General features: G+C 43.1%; 1 protein-coding gene across 1 annotated transcript; it reads left to right on the top strand.

Annotated features, from left to right (window-relative positions):
* Positions 1–10,435: 10,435 nt before the first annotated feature.
* Positions 10,436–16,606, top strand: mcl1a (MCL1 apoptosis regulator, BCL2 family member a). Its single transcript, XM_030789113.1, has 3 exons — positions 10,436–11,047; positions 12,492–12,742; positions 16,431–16,606. The coding sequence occupies exons 1-3, from the start codon at positions 10,561–10,563 to the stop codon at positions 16,545–16,547; spliced, it is 855 nt and encodes a 284-aa protein (XP_030644973.1). The 5' UTR covers positions 10,436–10,560; the 3' UTR covers positions 16,548–16,606.
* Positions 16,607–18,805: the final 2,199 nt, after the last annotated feature.

Below are 18,805 nucleotides of genomic sequence, written 5' to 3' on the forward strand. Positions count from 1 at the left end.
CTACAGTTTCCAGCCATAAAAACGCTAATGTTTCCAGCCATAAAAACGCTAATGTTTCCAGCCATAAGAACGCTACTGTTTCCAGCCATAAAAACGCTACTGTTTCCAGCCGTAAAAACGCTACTGTTTCCAGCCATAAAAACGCTAATGTTTCCAGCCATTAGAACGCTGATATTTCCAACCATAAGAACGCTTATGTTTCCAGCCATAAGAACGCTACTGTTTCCAGCCATAAAAACGCTACTGTTTCTAGCCATAAGAACGCTAATGTTTCCACCCATAAGAACGCTACTGTTTCCAGCCATAAGAACGCTAATGTTTCCAGCCATAAAAACGCTAATGTTTCCAGCCATAAAAACGCTACTGTTTCCAGCCATAAAAACGCTACTGTTACCAGGGTGATACTCAGCTATCATGTACCATGGAATACATCTGCTAGCTACAGAAGTGTTTAAAATTAAGAACATGATGGTGAAAAGATGGAAAACCAGTCAAACTCTAAACTTTTAAATGAAACCACTCTTGAAAAATTTGCCCTCCAACACACACTGTCTCACTCTAAGGCCTATTCAAACAATTTGCTGTAGCACACTGGAAAGAAAGTTGACAGAAACTTAAGTTATGAATTAAAACCAATTAGATAATGAAGAAAATATTTCCCCACAAATTCTGGCAGCTGAATTCAGACTAGATGAAACTTTGGGAAGCCTCTCTGTACATTTACATTTACACTGTTACACTTGAAGGCAGTGCTGTGGTTTGTAACCATGACATACTAATTTACTTAAGTATTATTGGTTTGATTCCCAGGACATCCATGGCTGTGTGCTGCCCTGGACACAAGCAATGCTACCCACTGCTCCTGGTGTGTTCTCTTACCAGCATGTTGGGTGGGTTAAATGATCACTGGGATTTACATTGCATTTATGAAATTCACTGGGTAAAGATCACTCTGAAAAGATTCTTTGCTTACGTAAAACCACATTCTGACCACATTCCAATGACAAGCACAGTCACAGAGGGCATTCTTCATCACAAAACCTGACCACAAACGTACAGTCAATCATTTACCCGGTAGAGGAAACCAGTTTGAATGATATGTCATGAATTCTGGTATTTAAGGTGTGGTCAACATTCCATACAGAAGACACGAGGACACTCCCTGAACAGAGAACCTACACAGATCACCTGCACTTCCTGAACAGAGAACCGTCACCTGCACTCCCTGAAATAGAGAAACCACACAGATCACCTGCACTTCCTGAAACAGAGAACCTACACAGATCACCTGCACTCCCTGAAACAGAGAACCCACACAGATCACCTGCACTCCCTGAAACAGAGAACCCACACAGATCACCTGCACTCCCTGAACAGAGAACCATCACCTGCACTCCCTGAACAAGTTTCAAGCTTAAGTTTATTTAAAGCCCAATATCACTATTTAGAGTCTCAAAGGGCTTTACATGCCCACAGGATTACTACAACCAGAGCAGGGTGGCACCCCCTGTCAAAAAACTCAGATGCTGGGGAAAAATAGGAGAAATCTTGAGAAGGACCACAGAGAGAGAAGACCCCTTCCAGGCCAGCCAGGTGTGCAAAAGGTGCCAACCCAGTGGGCAAATTACAAACAACACAGCGATGAAAACACAATTAGTAGACAATATAAAGAATGACAAGTCATGGGGCTCACTTGGGGTGGACGACAGAGCCACAGCAGCGCAGGAAGCCATGAAGCCGCAGCAGCCATCGGGATGACGATGAAGAGAGAGATGACAGGGAGGGAGTGAGGAAGGGGGGGGGGCACACCTAAGAAGAAAGTAGCCACATTTAAACCAGACTCTCATGCTCGAACAGATGAGCCACAGCCATGCAGGAGATGAGGGAGGGAAGGAGAGCATTAGTGGAGTATCAGCACTTAACAAATGAAATAAGGAAAATAATTTTATAGAAGCATGAATGTTGGAAGACCAGTGGCTATGGAGGGCGCAGGAGGAGCAGGGCCACGCGGGGGGAGCAGGGCCAGGGACAGCAGGGCACAAAGTCATTCAGCTGGCCAAGGGAAGGCGCCACATCCAGGAAGTAGGCATCGACCACTCACACAAAGAGAGGAGAACAGGTTAGTGACAGAAACTGACAAGGCTAATATAAAAGCAGAGGAGAGGGAGGAGAGAGAGAAGATGAGAGGTATCTAAGCCGGCAGCTACTAGGCTAAACTATGCCAGGAGAGACTACAGCAGAGACTGAGCCTCACAGGATGGTCAGTTCGAAATAATGCTATCCATATGATACAGAGAATAAAGGAGTTTTAAGTTTGGTTTTAAAGGTAGCAAGAGAGTTTGCCTCTTTGATTTCTATAGGTAGGCTGTTCCAGAGAAAGAGTGCGCGGTAGGCAAAAGCGCAATGGCCAGCAGACATCTTTTTAACTCTTGGAACAACTAATAATTTAGCATGCTGAGAGCGCAGGGTGCGGGGGGGTTATAGGGTGTAATTAATTCGGATAGGTAGGCCGGTGCAAGCCCATGGAGAATTTTAAATGTTAATAGGAGGACTTTAAAATCAGCCCTCATGTGAATTGGGAGCCAGTGAAGGGAGGCCAGGACGGGAGTGATATGGTCAAACTTCCTAGTTCGGGTCAAGATTCTGGCAGCAGCATTCTGGAGGCGAGACGTGACAAATGCATGGACAATGGTTTCTGCATCAGCCAAACATAGTAGGGGCCTGATTTTGGCGATATTGCGGAGATGATAAAAGGCCGTTTTGGTAGTACTCTTGATATGAGTGACAAGCGAGAGACTAGAGTCAAAAATCACACCAAGGTTTTTAGCTGTGGAATTTTGCGAGAGAATGCAGTTGTCAAAATTTAATGTAAGATTATTAAAAAGATGCTTATGCGCAGGGGGACCGATGACTAGCATTTCCGTCTTACCTGCGTTAAGCATCAGGAAGTTTTAAGACATCCAACTTTTAATGGCACAGAGACGCGCCTCAAGGTTGGCCAATTCAGAGCAGTCACTGTGCTTGATTGGTAAGTAGATCTGAGTATCATCAGCATAACGGTGGAAGCTAATGTTATAGCTGCGAATAATATCTCCAAGAGGGAGCATGTAAATAGAGAATAGAAGAGGGCCAAGGACTGACCCCTGAGGACATCATAGTTAAGCTTACGGTATTCAAATGTCACATTATTGTAGTGGACACACTGCTTTCTCTCTGAGAGAAAAGATTTGAACCAGGAGAGCGCCAGGTCACGGGTGCCAATTTGATTTTCCAGGCGCTTTTACAGTATGGTGTGATCGACTGTGTCGAATGCTGCACTCAGATCGAGAAGGATATGCATTGAGGTATTACCAGCATCCACTCTAGTTAGTGCGGTTTCAGTGGAATGAGAACACCTAAAGCCTGACTGAAACACTTCAAACAGGCTGTTGGAGGACATATGAGCGATGAGTTGAGCAGCTACAATTTTTTGGGGGTATTTTAGAATGAAACAGGAGATTAGAGATTGGGCTATAATTATTCAAGCTTTCTGGGTTGAGGTTAGGTCTTTTAAGTAGGGGGCTAATAACGGCTGTTTTAAAAGCAGAGGGTAGAACGCCCGACTTAATTGACAGATTTAAAAGGTTGAGGATTGTAGGGCAGAGGATCGAGGAAAGTTCTACGTAAAGTTTAGGAGGTAGGGGATTGAGCAGGGAAGAGGCTGGTTTAGCAGAGTGCACCAGTTTGGAGAGCGCGTCTAGGGAGAGAGGTTCAAATTGGGTTAAAGAGTGCACATCCTGATTAGGCTCTGGGGCATACTGGCGCATTGATTTTGTTGACTACTTTGAGTATGTTACGACCCTCGGTCGTTAGTTCTTGTGTATGTTTCTGTTGTTTCGATGTGTGGGTGTGTGTCTTGCTGCTGTTGGTTCGTTGTGTGGGTGTGTGTCTCTCTGCAGATGTGCGGCGACGGGATTGGCTCCACGAAGCACGTGGGATTCCGTCGTTTTCCCTGTAGGCTGCGGGGGAAGCTTTTAAAAAGGACCAACGGACCAGCGGAGAGGAGAGGAACAAACAGAGAGAGATTTTGTTGTGCTGGATTAGTGGTTTATGTGTTATTTGTTAAGTGTTCCTCCTTTGTCAAAAAGAAACCGTTCGTTGATTGTGTGAGTGTTCTGTTAGTTTCTGTTGTTTAAAATCGTGTTATCAGAGTGTTCGTAATTTTTGTATGTGCGGTTAACATCTGTTCTGTTTCCGCCCTGGGAGCTGTAGGGGTGAGCTGCCATTTTTGTTAACTTTATCGTAATCTCCTGTTTTGGTTAGATAGGGAGTTAGTGTAAGGCTTGTCTTTATTTTGTCTTTTCTTCTCTGGTAGAGTAGGTAGTTTTTTTTTTTAAATAGTTAGTTTTCGTTTTGGTTGTTATTTTGGCCTTGGCAAACCCCGACGCTATCCTCCCCTCTCTTTTCTTTTATTTTTGTGTCAATAAAATTGTAAATATCACTGGTAATCATATGGTCTCGGTCACTTTTATGTTGCGCCCCAGTACCCCTAAAGCTGGGACATAACAGAGTATCACAATGGATTAAGTCTATTTTTTGCGAGAAAAATTTGACAAAGTTGCATGTGGTAATAGAACTGGATTGAGGGGAGTGATTCTGGGTCAATTTTGATACTGTATCAAATAGGAATCTCAGGTTGTTTTTGTTGAGATTAATTATTTTTGAATAATAAGCGGATTTGGCCGTGGAGAGGGCGCATTTATAGGCTATCAAGCTATCATGCCAGGCAAGGCAGAAGACCTCCAGTTTAGTGGTGCGCCAGTTTCGTTCTAATCTTCTCCATGCTTGCTTCAGCACACGTGTATTGTTATTAAACCAGGGTGTTATATATTTACGCTTATTTTTTAGCATTAATGGTGCTACCATATCTAATGCATTACAGAGGGTACAGTTTATGCTGTCTGTCAGATCGTTCAAAGACCTTTGTTGATCACTGAGGGAGGTGAGGGCAGCGGGAAGCAAGTTAGTGAGTGCGGCAGTGGCGGAAGCATTAATGCAGTGAGCGCTACGAACCACAGTAGAGACTACAGGAGGAGACGGGAGCATGACCTGGAAGGTAACGAGAAAATGGTCAGATAGGGCAGTGGAGTAGGGAGATCCAACCACATGATAGGTAGCTAGGCCGCGAGCTAGAATAAGATCTAAGGTGTTGCCATTGGAATGAGTGGGCTCGCAGACGTATTGGTTGAACCCAAAAGTGTCTAAAATAAATGTAAATGCTTTATTAAGAGAATCAGAGTTGTCATTGGTGTGGATATTAAAATCCCCCATTAAGGATTTTATCCACTGTAGTTATAATGTTAGAGATGAATTCAGAAAATTCATCTAGAAATTGACTATAGGGCCCAGGGGGCCAATAGAGCACTACTATAAGTAAAGATGAGGTAGAGCAGGATTGCTTCAAAGAGAGCAGCTCAAAGGAGGCAAAGTCTGGTGCATTAAAGATGCTAGGAGAGAATTCAGTGTTATAAATTAGTGCTACACCCCCACCTTTCTTCGCTGCTCTAGCAGCATGCAAAAAGGAATAGTTGGGGGTGAGGCTTCATTTAAAGAGAAATAAACATCTGGCTTCAACCAAGTTTCACACAAACCCATCATGTCAAGGCTAAGATCAGTGATAAGATCACTGACCCGCAAGGCCTTATGGGAGAGCGATCTAATATTAATAGAACCTAACTTCAGGGTTATCGGGCTTACAACAATCAAATCAGTTGAATTGGAATTAAGTTGTTGTGAGAAATAGGCTGTCTAAATCTAGACCGAAGTGGTCTGCGAGGGCGTGAGAGTACGCCAATAGCAAAAGCCAAATTGCTGCTGACAGAGGGATGACCATAGTGCAGGTTATGTTGAGCAACTGAGGCAGAATGAGGACCAGGCTTAAAGAGGGAGCTAGTCTCTGCTGAAGCCTCTTCACTAAATGAATAACTAGTCATATTAATCTTAGCCTTATGTTGGAGGAGAGGAATCATTGACTCATGAGACTCAGCAGCCTCTGAGGGGTTTTCCTTAGCAGGTTCTGTAATCACCTGCGACCTGGCCTGCTCTAGTGGAAGATGTCATAGCTGACTCAGACATCTATCTATGTTACCTGATAAAACAGCGGCGCCATGCCCATTAGGGTGCAGGCCTGAACAGAGAACCTACACAGGTCGCCTGTACTCCCTGAACAGAGAACCTACACAGATTAGCTGTACTCCCTGAAACAGAGAACCCACATAGATCAGCTGCACTCCCTGAACAGAGAACCCACATAGATCACCTGCACTCCCTGAAACAGAAAATGCTGGGTCCAGTGAATGATGACTGTAAGCAAAGCTACTGAAATTACAGCAATGGAAACGTGCAGTGGCATATGTGTCTCAGATCACCATGAACCATACACACAAATGTACACACACACGCACATGCACCACACACACACGTATGTGTCTCAGATCACCATGAACCATACACACAAATGTACACACACACGCACACGCACCACACACACACGTATGTGTCTCAGATCACCATGAACGATACACACAAATGTACACACACACGCACATGCACCACACACACACGTATGTGTCTCAGATCACCATGAACCATACACACAAATGTACACACACACGCACACGCACCACACACACACGTATGTGTCTCAGATCACCATGAACCATACACACAAATGTACACACACACGCACATGCACCACACACACACGTATGTGTCTCAGATCACCATGAACCATACACACAAATGTACACACACACGCACATGCACCACACACACACACGTATGTGTCTCAGATCACCATGAACCATACACACAAATGTACACACACACGCACATGCACCTCACACACACGTATGTGTCTCAGATCACCATGAACCATACACACAAATGTACACACACACGCACATGCACCACACACACACGTATGTGTCTCAGATCACCATGAACCATACACACAAATGTACACACACACGCACATGCACCACACACACACACGTATGTGTCTCAGATCACCATGAACCATACACACAAATGTACACACACACGCACATGCACCACACACACACGTATGTGTCTCAGATCACCATGAACCATACATACAAATGTACACACACACGCACATGCACCACACACACACGTATGTGTCTCAGATCACCATGAACCATACACACAAATGTACACACACACGCACATGCACCACACACACACGTATGTGTCTCAGATCACCATGAACCATACACACAAATGTACACACACACGCACATGCACCACACACACACGTATGTGTCTCAGATGACCATGAACGATACACACAAATGTACACACACACGCACACGCACCACACACACACGTATGTGTCTCAGATCACCATGAGCCATACACACAAATGTACACACACACGCACATGCACCACACACACACGTATGTGTCTCAGATCACCATGAACCATACACACAAATGTACACACACACGCACACGCACCACACACACACGTATGTGTCTCAGATCACCATGAACCATACACACAAATGTACACACACACGCACACGCACCACACACACACGTATGTGTCTCAGATCACCATGAACCATACACACAAATGTACACACACACGCACATGCACCACACACACACGTATGTGTCTCAGATCACCATGAACCATACACACAAATGTACACACACACGCACACGCACCACACACACACGTATGTGTCTCAGATCACCATGAACCATACACACAAATGTACACACACACGCACACGCACCACACACACACGTATGTGTCTCAGATCATGAACGATACACACAAATGTACACACACACGCACATGCACCACACACACACGTATGTGTCTCAGATCATGAACGATACACACAAATGTACACACACACGCACATGCACCACACACACACGTATGTGTCTCAGATCACCATGAACGATACACACAAATGTACACACACACGCACACGCACCACACACACACGTATGTGTCTCAGATCATGAACGATACACACAAATGTACACACACACGCACATGCACCACACACACACGTATGTGTCTCAGATCATGAACGATACACACAAATGTACACACACACGCACATGCACCACACACACACGTATGTGTCTCAGATCACCATGAACCATACACACAAATGTACACACACACGCACATGCACCACACACACACGTATGTGTCTCAGATCACCATGAACCATACACACAAATGTACACACACACGCACATGCACCACACACACACGTATGTGTCTCAGATCACCATGAACGATACACACAAATGTACACACACACGCACCACACACACACGTATGTGTCTCAGATCACCATGAACGATACACACAAATGTACACACACACGCACATGCACCACACACACACGTATGTGTCTCAGATCACCATGAACCATACACACAAATGTACACACACACACGCACACGCACCACACACACACGTATGTGTCTCAGATCACCATGAACCATACACACAAATGTACACACACACGCACATGCACCACACACACACGTATGTGTCTCAGATCACCATGAACGATACACACAAATGTACACACACACGCACCACACACACACGTATGTGTCTCAGATCACCATGAACCATACACACAAATGTACACACACACGCACATGCACCACACACACACGTATGTGTCTCAGATCACCATGAACGATACACACAAATGTACACACACACGCACACGCACCACACACACACGTATGTGTCTCAGATCACCATGAACCATACACACAAATGTACACACACACACACCACACACACACGTATGTGTCTCAGATCACCATGGACCATACACACAAATGTACACACACACACACACACACACATGTGCGCATACTTTTATGTCCAAGGGCACATACCTGATTTTTATTATGATAATTTTTTAAAGTGTGTTGTTGGTTTGTTTGTTTTATTGTCCTGTGCGTTCTGCTGTCCTGTCCCGAGTGCGTGTGTGTCAGAGTAAATGTGTGTGTGTGAGTGTACATGCGTGTGTGTGAGACTACATGCATGTGTGTGAGACTACATGCGTGTGTGTGAGAGCACATGCGTGTGTGTAAGAGTAAATGCGTGTGTGTGTGAGTAAATGCGTGTGTGTGAGAGTACATGCGTGTGTGTGAGATTGCCTTATTTTGGACAGCTGGTTGTTGCTCTGTGCATGCTCTTGTTAACGTGGTGTCTTTTTGATCTAAGCTTCATTTCTGTCTTTTTGCCTTTAGTTTCTGGAGGTTTGGATGCCACGTGTTTTCTTACGCCTTTTAACTCTGTTTCTGGTTTGTATGGGAGTTTGGAGAGTTCTTTGTCTTTTATTGCCTAACTATTCGTTTGTATTATTGAGTTTTCCAATAAATATATTTCCTTTTGTTAGTAGAAACTGCTGTTCCTGTGAGTGCTGGGGTGGGGAGATGGGACTGTTTGACTTTTTTCTATAATCGTTATGAACCCCAACCCTAGACTGGGACGTAACACACACACACACACACACACACACACATTGACACAGATACATATATGTGCATACACACACACGCGCGCGCGCACAAATGTACGCATATACACATATATGCATACACACACACACACACGCACACAAAAATGTACACATATACACATATGTGCATATATACACACACACACACACACATACACATATGTGCATATACACACACACACACATACACATATAGACATCATATTCACACAGATGCACAGACACACACACACACACACTAATGAAATACACATATATGCATACACACACACACACACATAAATGTACACATATACACATATGTGCATATACACACACACACACACATACACATATGTGCATATACACACACACACACATACACATATAGACATCATATTCACACAGATGCACAGACACACACACACTAATGAAATACACATAAACAAATGTACACACATTAACAAACCACATACAAACACAGATGCACACAAACAATAATACCATTCAGAGCCTGTCAATCTCTCTGTTTCCTTTTTTTAATTCATTTTTCTGCCTTGTTCTCCTCTTTAATTTATTCTTTATTTTAGTATTTTATTCCTCCATCGATTTGTTTGCTATATTTTAAGACATTACTCTACACATTGGCATTTGCCTGTCTGCTGCTCATTTGGCGGCATCCAGTGTAATGCCGGGGCACACATGACCGAAACATTTCGTGGTTTTAGGGAAAATGAAATCATCGTGGTTATTTCTTGATTGGAAAAACACTGTACATAAATGTACATAAAGGAAACAGGAAATACCTTCGGTGACGTAATGGAGTTGATAAAGCACCGTATCATGCCTTCGACTTCCGCTTCACTCTTTGACTTCGAGAGTGTCGACCACAAGGGAAGACTAACCTGAATCATCTTTCTTAGTTAAAGTTGTAGACTTAAACGTTTAAATCTTAAGTTCGTTTAAGTATCGTTTTGCTCTAACAAGAAGCATAAAGGTGACAGACATGAGCCTACCTGGAATTAAACGTACGACAGCGATTAGTTTGTTCTTTCACACTCCACAAAATGGAGTCTTGGATAAGGCGTTAATAGGCCCGTACACAGGCGGAGCTGCCGATTCGGCTCGTATGTCAATGGATCCCTTCAAACTAGCAACAGAGGATGAAGTTGACAACTGCACAGATGAAGTGGATGGGTGCTTCAGGCCTTTGAGATCGGGAAAGAATGGAGTCGGGAAAGGACTAAAATTTGAAACTCCGTTTCCACGGAGCACAAACGCAGACGGCTCCTTGCCGACGTCGCCTGACACACCGATTGGTTTGCCCGACTTCGCGTCAAGCCTTAGTAAACTGGAGAATCAAACATTTGAACTGCTTCGCGATTTTTATCTGGAATACCCAGATCTGTCGAGGCTAAGAAAAAACAGGATGCTGAATACATTGAGGAGAGTCGTTGAAGATGTGGTTCAAAAGCACAAAATTGCTTTTAACGGTGAGTTTAGCTTTACACACAGAGAACAGTTCCGCAAACTACTTTCGGTTTAATGACTTTGCTTGAACGTTCTGGTAGCTACATCACTGCGTTTCTTGATGGTCCTGTTTCCATATTTGCACAGTTATTGCCTAGCTCAATTTTTATGTTCAAATAAGGTAGATAATGTTTCAATTTAAAATATCTGTTCGGACTTGTATGAGTTTGTTATCCATTTAGAAGACAATTAGTTCAAATTGATTTTTCTTCTGTTTGTTAAGCTCTAGTGATTGATTTTCGAGGCTTCGGCTCTAGTGCAATTTTATCTTTAGAGCGCACCAGTTAAGCTGCCATATTATGTGAAAGAAGACGAATCACGGGTGGATTAAAATGTTCCACTTGTGGCGCGTGGTGTCATACTACTTATTTATGACTACGGTCCGCATCAGCAACGGTGACCTCGGTAGTTAGTTATTTGTTTATTTATTTCATGAACGCCCTTTTGTGACTAGTACGCTGCGGTTAAGGCAAACCGCAGGCACATCTTCGTCAAAGCGCAGTTCTCGGAAAACGGGACCGTCCAGAGTTCCGGGTAATTCCGACGCCCTTATCAACGCGCACCATCCTTCTCCGGAATGAAAGGGAAATACGACATCGCAGATTTTGGTTGTTTGACAAGTGCTATATTTCAGTGTGACAGTACTTATTTCTTCGTATATAATCTAGGTTAAATGTACTCCGTCGTGTGAATAGGATGTCATTTTTGATACAGTCCATAAGGACAAAGTGTAATGTCAACCTCGCCTTTAAACCATGTCATATATATTTATACCATGTCAACTATTAGTCATATATCAGGCATTCAAGAGCCACCCACACGCTCTCGCGCAGACTCAGCTCTGTGGAAGGACATTTTCAAAGCGTTGCCTCAGATAAGGCGAACAAAGCCAGCCCTTGGCCTGCTTATCGGGTTTCGATGCCGTTTACCCACACATTCCCACAGTTTACATTCCAAGCTTTTGAGGCCCTCTGTAATTGCACTGCCGATTCAGACAGAGAGAATTTTCCAGCTAAATGTAGAAGAGAATGGGCTTATGGCTTTGTCTTTGGTGTTTTGAGTTTTCTGACTTTGTTTGTTTGTTTTTTAAAGTGTATTATCTATTTGTGGTGTTGTTGAATATTTTTGCATGTGGTTGTCTCTGTATTTGGGGTCCTGTGCATTTGTGGGTTTTGTTAGTTGTACCATTTGTCCTGCTGCTCTGACGTCAGCGTTCTCTCTGTAAGTCCAGACCCTCACTTCTCTAATTCCCAGCACAGCGCAGAACAGCACTCTCAGTTCACAGTGGGATTTGACTGAAGTTTGGCGTCATACACTAATGAGGACATTGATAATACTAATTAGAAAATACTAATTTGGAGGTTTAATGGACATCTGAATGACCTACTGTCTTGTCTGTCCCTGTAGGCATGGTGCAGAAACTGAAGCTGGGTGAACAGCCTGATGACATGCAGGTTGTGGGGAGTGTGGCCAAAAGCATATTCAGTGATGGCACCACAAACTGGGGCCGCATCGCCACTCTGGTGGCGTTTGGTGCACTGGTGAGTCAGCGGTTGAAGGAGGCCAAGCGAGAGAGCTGCGTGGAGAATGTGGCACTGCAGATTTCCTCTTATCTCTCCGCATATCAGAGTGACTGGCTGCTGAACAACAAGGGCTGGGTAAGTTTCTGAGGGCTGGGTATGTCTCTGAGGGCTGGGTATGTCTCTGAGGGCTGGGTATGTCTCTGAGGGCTGGGTAAGTCTCTGAGGGCTGGGTATGTCTCTGAGGGCTGGGTATGTCTCTGAGGGCTGGGTATGTCTCTGAGGGCTGGGTAAGTCTCTGAGGGCTGGGTATGTCTCTGAGGGCTGGGTATGTCTCTGAGGGCTGGGTAAGTTTCTGAGGGCTGGGTATGTCTCTGAGGGCTGGGTAAGTCTCTGAGGGCTGGGTATGTCTCTGAGGGCTGGGTATGTCTCTGAGGGCTGGGTAAGTCTCTGAGGGCTGGGTATGTCTCTGAGGGCTGGGTATGTCTCTGAGGGCTGGGTATGTCTCTGAGGGCTGGGTAAGTCTCTGAGGGCTGGGTAAGTTTCTGAGGGCTGGGTATGTCTCTGAGGGCTGGGTAAGTCTCTGAGGGCTGCTGTCATAGTGGACAGACCCTGTTTTCTTCCTGTGTTCTGAGAGGGGCACAGGCTGCTGCCTGCCCTCCACTGACGCGCTCTACAGAGCTCTACATCTCCAGAGTGGAGAAACTGGCAGAGAGAGAAAGTCTCTGATCCTGTCCACCCTAGTCATCAGTTAGTCCATCATGCAGATGGTACTAGTCCCTCAGCACCAGAACTTCACAACATTACAACACTTTCCCCCAGTGCGCTTCACCTGTCAATCAGGCTGTGGGTACTTTAAACTGTACCGTTAACACTGTGGCACTTTAAATAAACTTTCATTCTGTTTGTGACTGTCCATGTGCTGTAATTTCGTATGTTGAGGTTCTCGCTGTGTCAGGGTTTGGCCCTGAATGCTCTCTCTAATCTAGGCCAGGCTGACTTCGCCATTGCACATTCCTCCTACAGAGAGGCACCTGGCGAATAAAACTGCTGTTCTGAAGTTTAACACATGACAGAGTGTACACAGTCTAGATGAATAAAACTGCTGTTCTGAAGTTTAACACATGACAGAGTGTACACATTCTAGGTGAATAAAACTGCTGTTCTGAAGTTTAACACATGATAGAGTGTACACAGTCTAGATGAATAAAACTGCTGTTCTGAAGTTTAACACATGATAGAGTGTACACAGTCTAGATGAATAAAACTGCTGTTCTGAAGTTTAACACATGATAGAGTGTACACAGTCTAGATGAATAAAACTGCTGTTCTGAAGTTTAATACATGATAGAGTGTACACAGTCTAGATGTATAAAACTGCTGTTCTGAAGTTTAACACATGATAGAGTGTACACAGTCTAGATGTATAAAACTGCTGTTCTGAAGTTTAACACATGATAGTGTACACAGTCTAGATGAAGTCACTTCAGTGCTGAGTAAACCGTTGTATATGTATATGGGAAAAAGACAGTATATCAGTGTTGTAAATTGGAAAAAGACAGTATATCAGTGTTATATATTGGGAAAAGACAGTATATCAGTGTTGTATATGGGAAAAGACAGTACATCAGTGTTGTATATTGGGAAAAGACAGTATATCAGTGTTGTAAATGGGAAAAAGACAGTACATCAGTGTTGTATATTGGGAAAAAGACAGTATATCAGTGTTGTATATTGGGAAAAGACAGTATATCAGTGTTATATATTGGGAAAAAGACAGTATATCAGTGTTGTATATTGGGAAAAGACAGTATATCAGTGTTGTATATTGGGAAAAGACAGTATATCAGTGTTATATATTGGGAAAAAGACAGTATATCAGTGTTGTATATTGGGAAAAGACAGTATATCAGTGTTGTATATTGGGAAAAGACAGTATATCAGTGTTGTATATGGGAAAAGACAGTATATCAGTGTTGTAAATGGGAAAAAGACAGTATATCAGTGTTGTAAATGGGAAAAGACAGTATATCAGTGTTGTATATTGGGAAAAAGACAGTACATCAGTGTTGTATATGGGAAAAAGACAGTATATCAGTGTTGTAAATGGGAAAAAGACAGTATATCAGTGTTGTAAATGGGAAAAAGACAGTATATCAGTGTTGTAAATGAGAAAAAGACAGTACATCAGTGTTGTAAATGGAAAAAGACAGTACATCAGTGTTGTAAATGGAAAAAGACAGTACATCAGTGTTGTAAATGGGAAAAAGACAGTACATCAGTGTTGTAAATGGGGAAAAAGACAGTACATCAGTGTTGTAAATGGGAAAAGACAGTATATCAGTGTTGTATATGGGAAAAGACAGTATATCAGTGTTGTAAATGGGAAAAAGACGGTATATCAGTGTTGTAAATGGGAAAAAGACAGTATATCAGTGTTGTATATTGGGAAAAAGACAGTACATCAGTGTTGTATATGGGAAAAAGACAGTATATCAGTGTTGTAAATGGGAAAAAGACAGTATATCAGTGTTGTAAATGGGAAAAAGACAGTATATCAGTGTTGTAAATGAGAAAAAGACAGTACATCAGTGTTGTAAATGGAAAAAGACAGTACATCAGTGTTGTAAATGGAAAAAGACAGTACATCAGTGTTGTAAATGGGAAAAAGACAGTACATCAGTGTTGTAAATGGGAAAAAGACAGTACATCAGTGTTGTAAATGGGAAAAAGACAGTACATCAGTGTTGTATATGGGAAAAGACAGTATATCAGTGTTGTATATGGGAAAAGACAGTATATCAGTGTTGTAAATGGGAAAAAGACAGTACATCAGTGTTGTATATGGGAAAAGACAGTATATCAGTGTTGTATATGGGAAAAGACAGTATATCAGTGTTGTATATGGGAAAAGACAGTATATCAGTGTTGTAAATGGGAAAAAGACAGTATATCAGTGTTGTAAATGGGAAAAAGACAGTATATCAGTGTTGTATATGGGAAAAAGACAGTACATCAGTGTTGTAAATGGGAAAAAGACAGTACATCAGTGTTGTATATGGGAAAAAGACAGTACATCAGTGTTGTATATGGGAAAAGACAGTATATCAGTGTTGTAAATGGGAAAAAGACAGTATATCAGTGTTGTAAATGGGAAAAAGACAGTATATCAGTGTTGTAAATGGGAAAAAGACAGTATATCAGTGTTGTAAATGGAAAAAGACAGTACATCAGTGTTGTAAATGGGAAAAAGACAGTATATCAGTGTTGTAAATGGGAAAAAGACAGTACATCAGTGTTGTAAATGGGAAAAAGACAGTATATCAGGGTTGTATATGGGAAAAGACAGTATATCAGTGTTGTATATTGGGAAAAAGACAGTATATCAGTGTTGTAAATGGGAAAAAGACAGTATATCAGTGTTGTAAATGGGAAAAAGACAGTATATCAGTGTTGTAAATGGGAGAAAGACAGTATATCAGTGTTGTAAATGGGAGAAAGACAGTATATCAGTGTTGTATATGGGAAAAAGACAGTGCAGTAGTTTCCCCATCAGCTCAGAGAGGGATGAGGGTGAACTTGGGTTAGGGTTAGGGTCAGACATACAGATAAACACACTGTCTAAGACTTTGAGTTTTGTCTGTGAGTGAATGAGTCAGGGGGTGAAATGTACCCCTCACACTCTGAGCTGGAGTCCTGCTCTGAGATTACCTCCTCCATCACTCTCTGATGAAGACCAAACCACCAAACCCAGACACTAGACTGTGCAGTTTCTCACAGAAAAAAGCTCCTCTCAGGTGTCTAATGCCTGTTTTTGTTTTTTCAGGATGGCTTTGTTGAGTTTTTCCACGTGGAGGACCCAGAGTCGGCAGTGAGGAATGCGCTGATGGCTGTTGCCAGTGTGGCTGGTCTTGGTGCTGGACTGGCTCTTTTGATTCGATGAATCAGATTAGAAACATACAGCCTCTCTGTCGTGACGAGGTCTGGGAGTTGGGGGGGGGGGGGGGGGGGGGGGGGGCAGCTCTGGTCGGAGTCGTGGGACGTCCTAACGCTCGCACATTGCTCTGTTGTAGATAATACAGGTGATGAGTGGTGACCAAAACTGAAAAGCTATATTCATTATTTAATTTTTTTGGGGGGGGGGGATGATATATTTTTCTAATAAATTTTTATCCAGATTTTTAAAAATTGTTTTCTGCTGAGCTGTTTGCCTGATTTCAGGTGATGGTTTCGGCAGTGTTAGTTTCTTCAATGGAGAATGAGAGTGTTGGCAGGAGTTTGTTTTGTCTCAGTCAGTGAATGGTCAGCACAGGATTCCTTATCTGCCCCATCCAGGAGTGTAAACCACATCTTCCATGTAATATTCTGTAAACTTTGTACATTGTGTATTTAAAGCAGATCTCTATTTTTTTGAAACACACTGCCTGCCCCCTCCCCTACAGTATCACGTTTGGGAGAAGACTGTTTGAACTCAATAAAAACGCTCTTCTCAAAGAAATGCATGCCTCAAGTCTGTCTCTTCTGGAATGTTCTGTCTGAAAATGGTGTTATGTCTCTAATTCAGTTACATTTGTTCTCTATAAGAGCAAACATGGTTTATTATGAAATTCAACACTACCTTGTATTTCATTGTTTTAAATACAAATCAGATGAGAGTCCCTGTTGGTCAAACAGGCCTCTCCTGTGGGTGTGCTTGATGCTTGCACGTTGGCGAGTTTGTGGTTAATGTCTTGTGTGAGTGTGTGTGTGTGTGTGAGTTTGTGGTTAATGTCTTTTATGGGAAACAATGAAGCTGTAATCCTGGTGTGGCACAGTTGCTGTTATTAATCACACGAAATGCACACACATATACACACACACACTCTCACACTCACACTCAGACACACATACACACACACTCACACACATACTCAGACACACACACACACTCACACTCACACACAGAGAAATGATGAGACCTGTCGTGCTTTCGTCCTGTCTGTGCTGTTAACGGGAGAGAGAAATGATGAGGGACACTTCGTCCAGTCAGTCCAGTCTGCCATCTCGGTGTTGTCACCAGTCAGCACCGCCTTCTCCCAACTAACCCTCACAGAGTCATTCACCCTTACGGAGTCACTCACCCTTACAGAATCATTCACCCTTACAGAATCATTCACCCTTACAGAACCATTCACCCTTACAGAGTCATTCACCCTTAGAGTCACTCACCCTTACAGAATCATTCACCCTTACAGAGTCATTCACCCTTACAGAATCATTCACCCTTACAGAATCATTCACCCTTACAGAACCATTCACCCTTACAGAGTCATTCACCCTTACGGAGTCATTCACCCTTACAGAACCATTCACCCTTACAGAATCATTCACCCTTACAGAACCATTCACCCTTACAGAGTCATTCACCCTTACGGAGTCATTCACCCTTACAGAACCATTCACCCTTACAGAGTCATTCACCCTTAAAGAGTCATTCACCCTTACGGAGTCATTCACCCTTACAAAATCATTCACCCTTACAGAACCATTCACCCTTACAGAATCATTCACCCTTACAGAATCATTCACCCTTACAGAACCATTCACCCTTACAGAGTCATTCACCCTTACAGAACCAGTCACCCTTACAGAATCATTCACCCTTACAGAACCATTCACCCTTACGGAGTCATTCACCCTTACAGAACCATTCACCCTTACAGAATCATTCTAACCTTACAGAACCATTCACCCTTACAGAGTCATTCACCCTTACAGAATCATTCACCCTTACAGAACCATTCACCCTTACAGAACCATTCACCCTTACAGAACCATTCACCCTTACAGAGTCATTCACCCTTACGGAGTCATTCACCCTTACAGAACCATTCACCCTTACAGAATCATTCTAACCTTACAGAACCATTCACCCTTACAGAACCATTCACCCTTACAGAGTCATTCACCCTTACGGAGTCATTCACCCTTACAGAACCATTCACCCTTACAGAATCATTCACCCTTACAGAACCATTCACCCTTACAGAGTCATTCACCCTTACGGAGTCATTCACCCTTACAGAATCATTCACCCTTACAGAGTCATTCACCCTTAAAGAGTCATTCACCCTTACGGAGTCATTCACCCTTACAGAATCATTCACCCTTACAGAACCATTCACCCTTACAGAGTCACTCACCCTTACAGAATCATTCACC

Source organism: Chanos chanos, chromosome 12, assembly GCF_902362185.1.
Source record: "Chanos chanos chromosome 12, fChaCha1.1, whole genome shotgun sequence".
NCBI classification, from domain to species: domain Eukaryota; kingdom Metazoa; phylum Chordata; class Actinopteri; order Gonorynchiformes; family Chanidae; genus Chanos; species Chanos chanos.

What these genes read in the sequence shown, in the direction of transcription:
- mcl1a (XM_030789113.1), top strand. Translation starts at nt 10,561, where the DNA reads ATGAGCCTACCTGGAATTAAACGTACGACAGCGATTAGTTTGTTCTTT. An exon ending in GCACAAAATTGCTTTTAACG is followed by an intron (nt 11,048 to 12,491) that starts GTGAGTTTAGCT and finishes CTGTCCCTGTAG; the next exon opens with GCATGGTGCAGAAACTGAAG. An exon ending in TGCTGAACAACAAGGGCTGG is followed by an intron (nt 12,743 to 16,430) that starts GTAAGTTTCTGA and finishes TTGTTTTTTCAG; the next exon opens with GATGGCTTTGTTGAGTTTTT.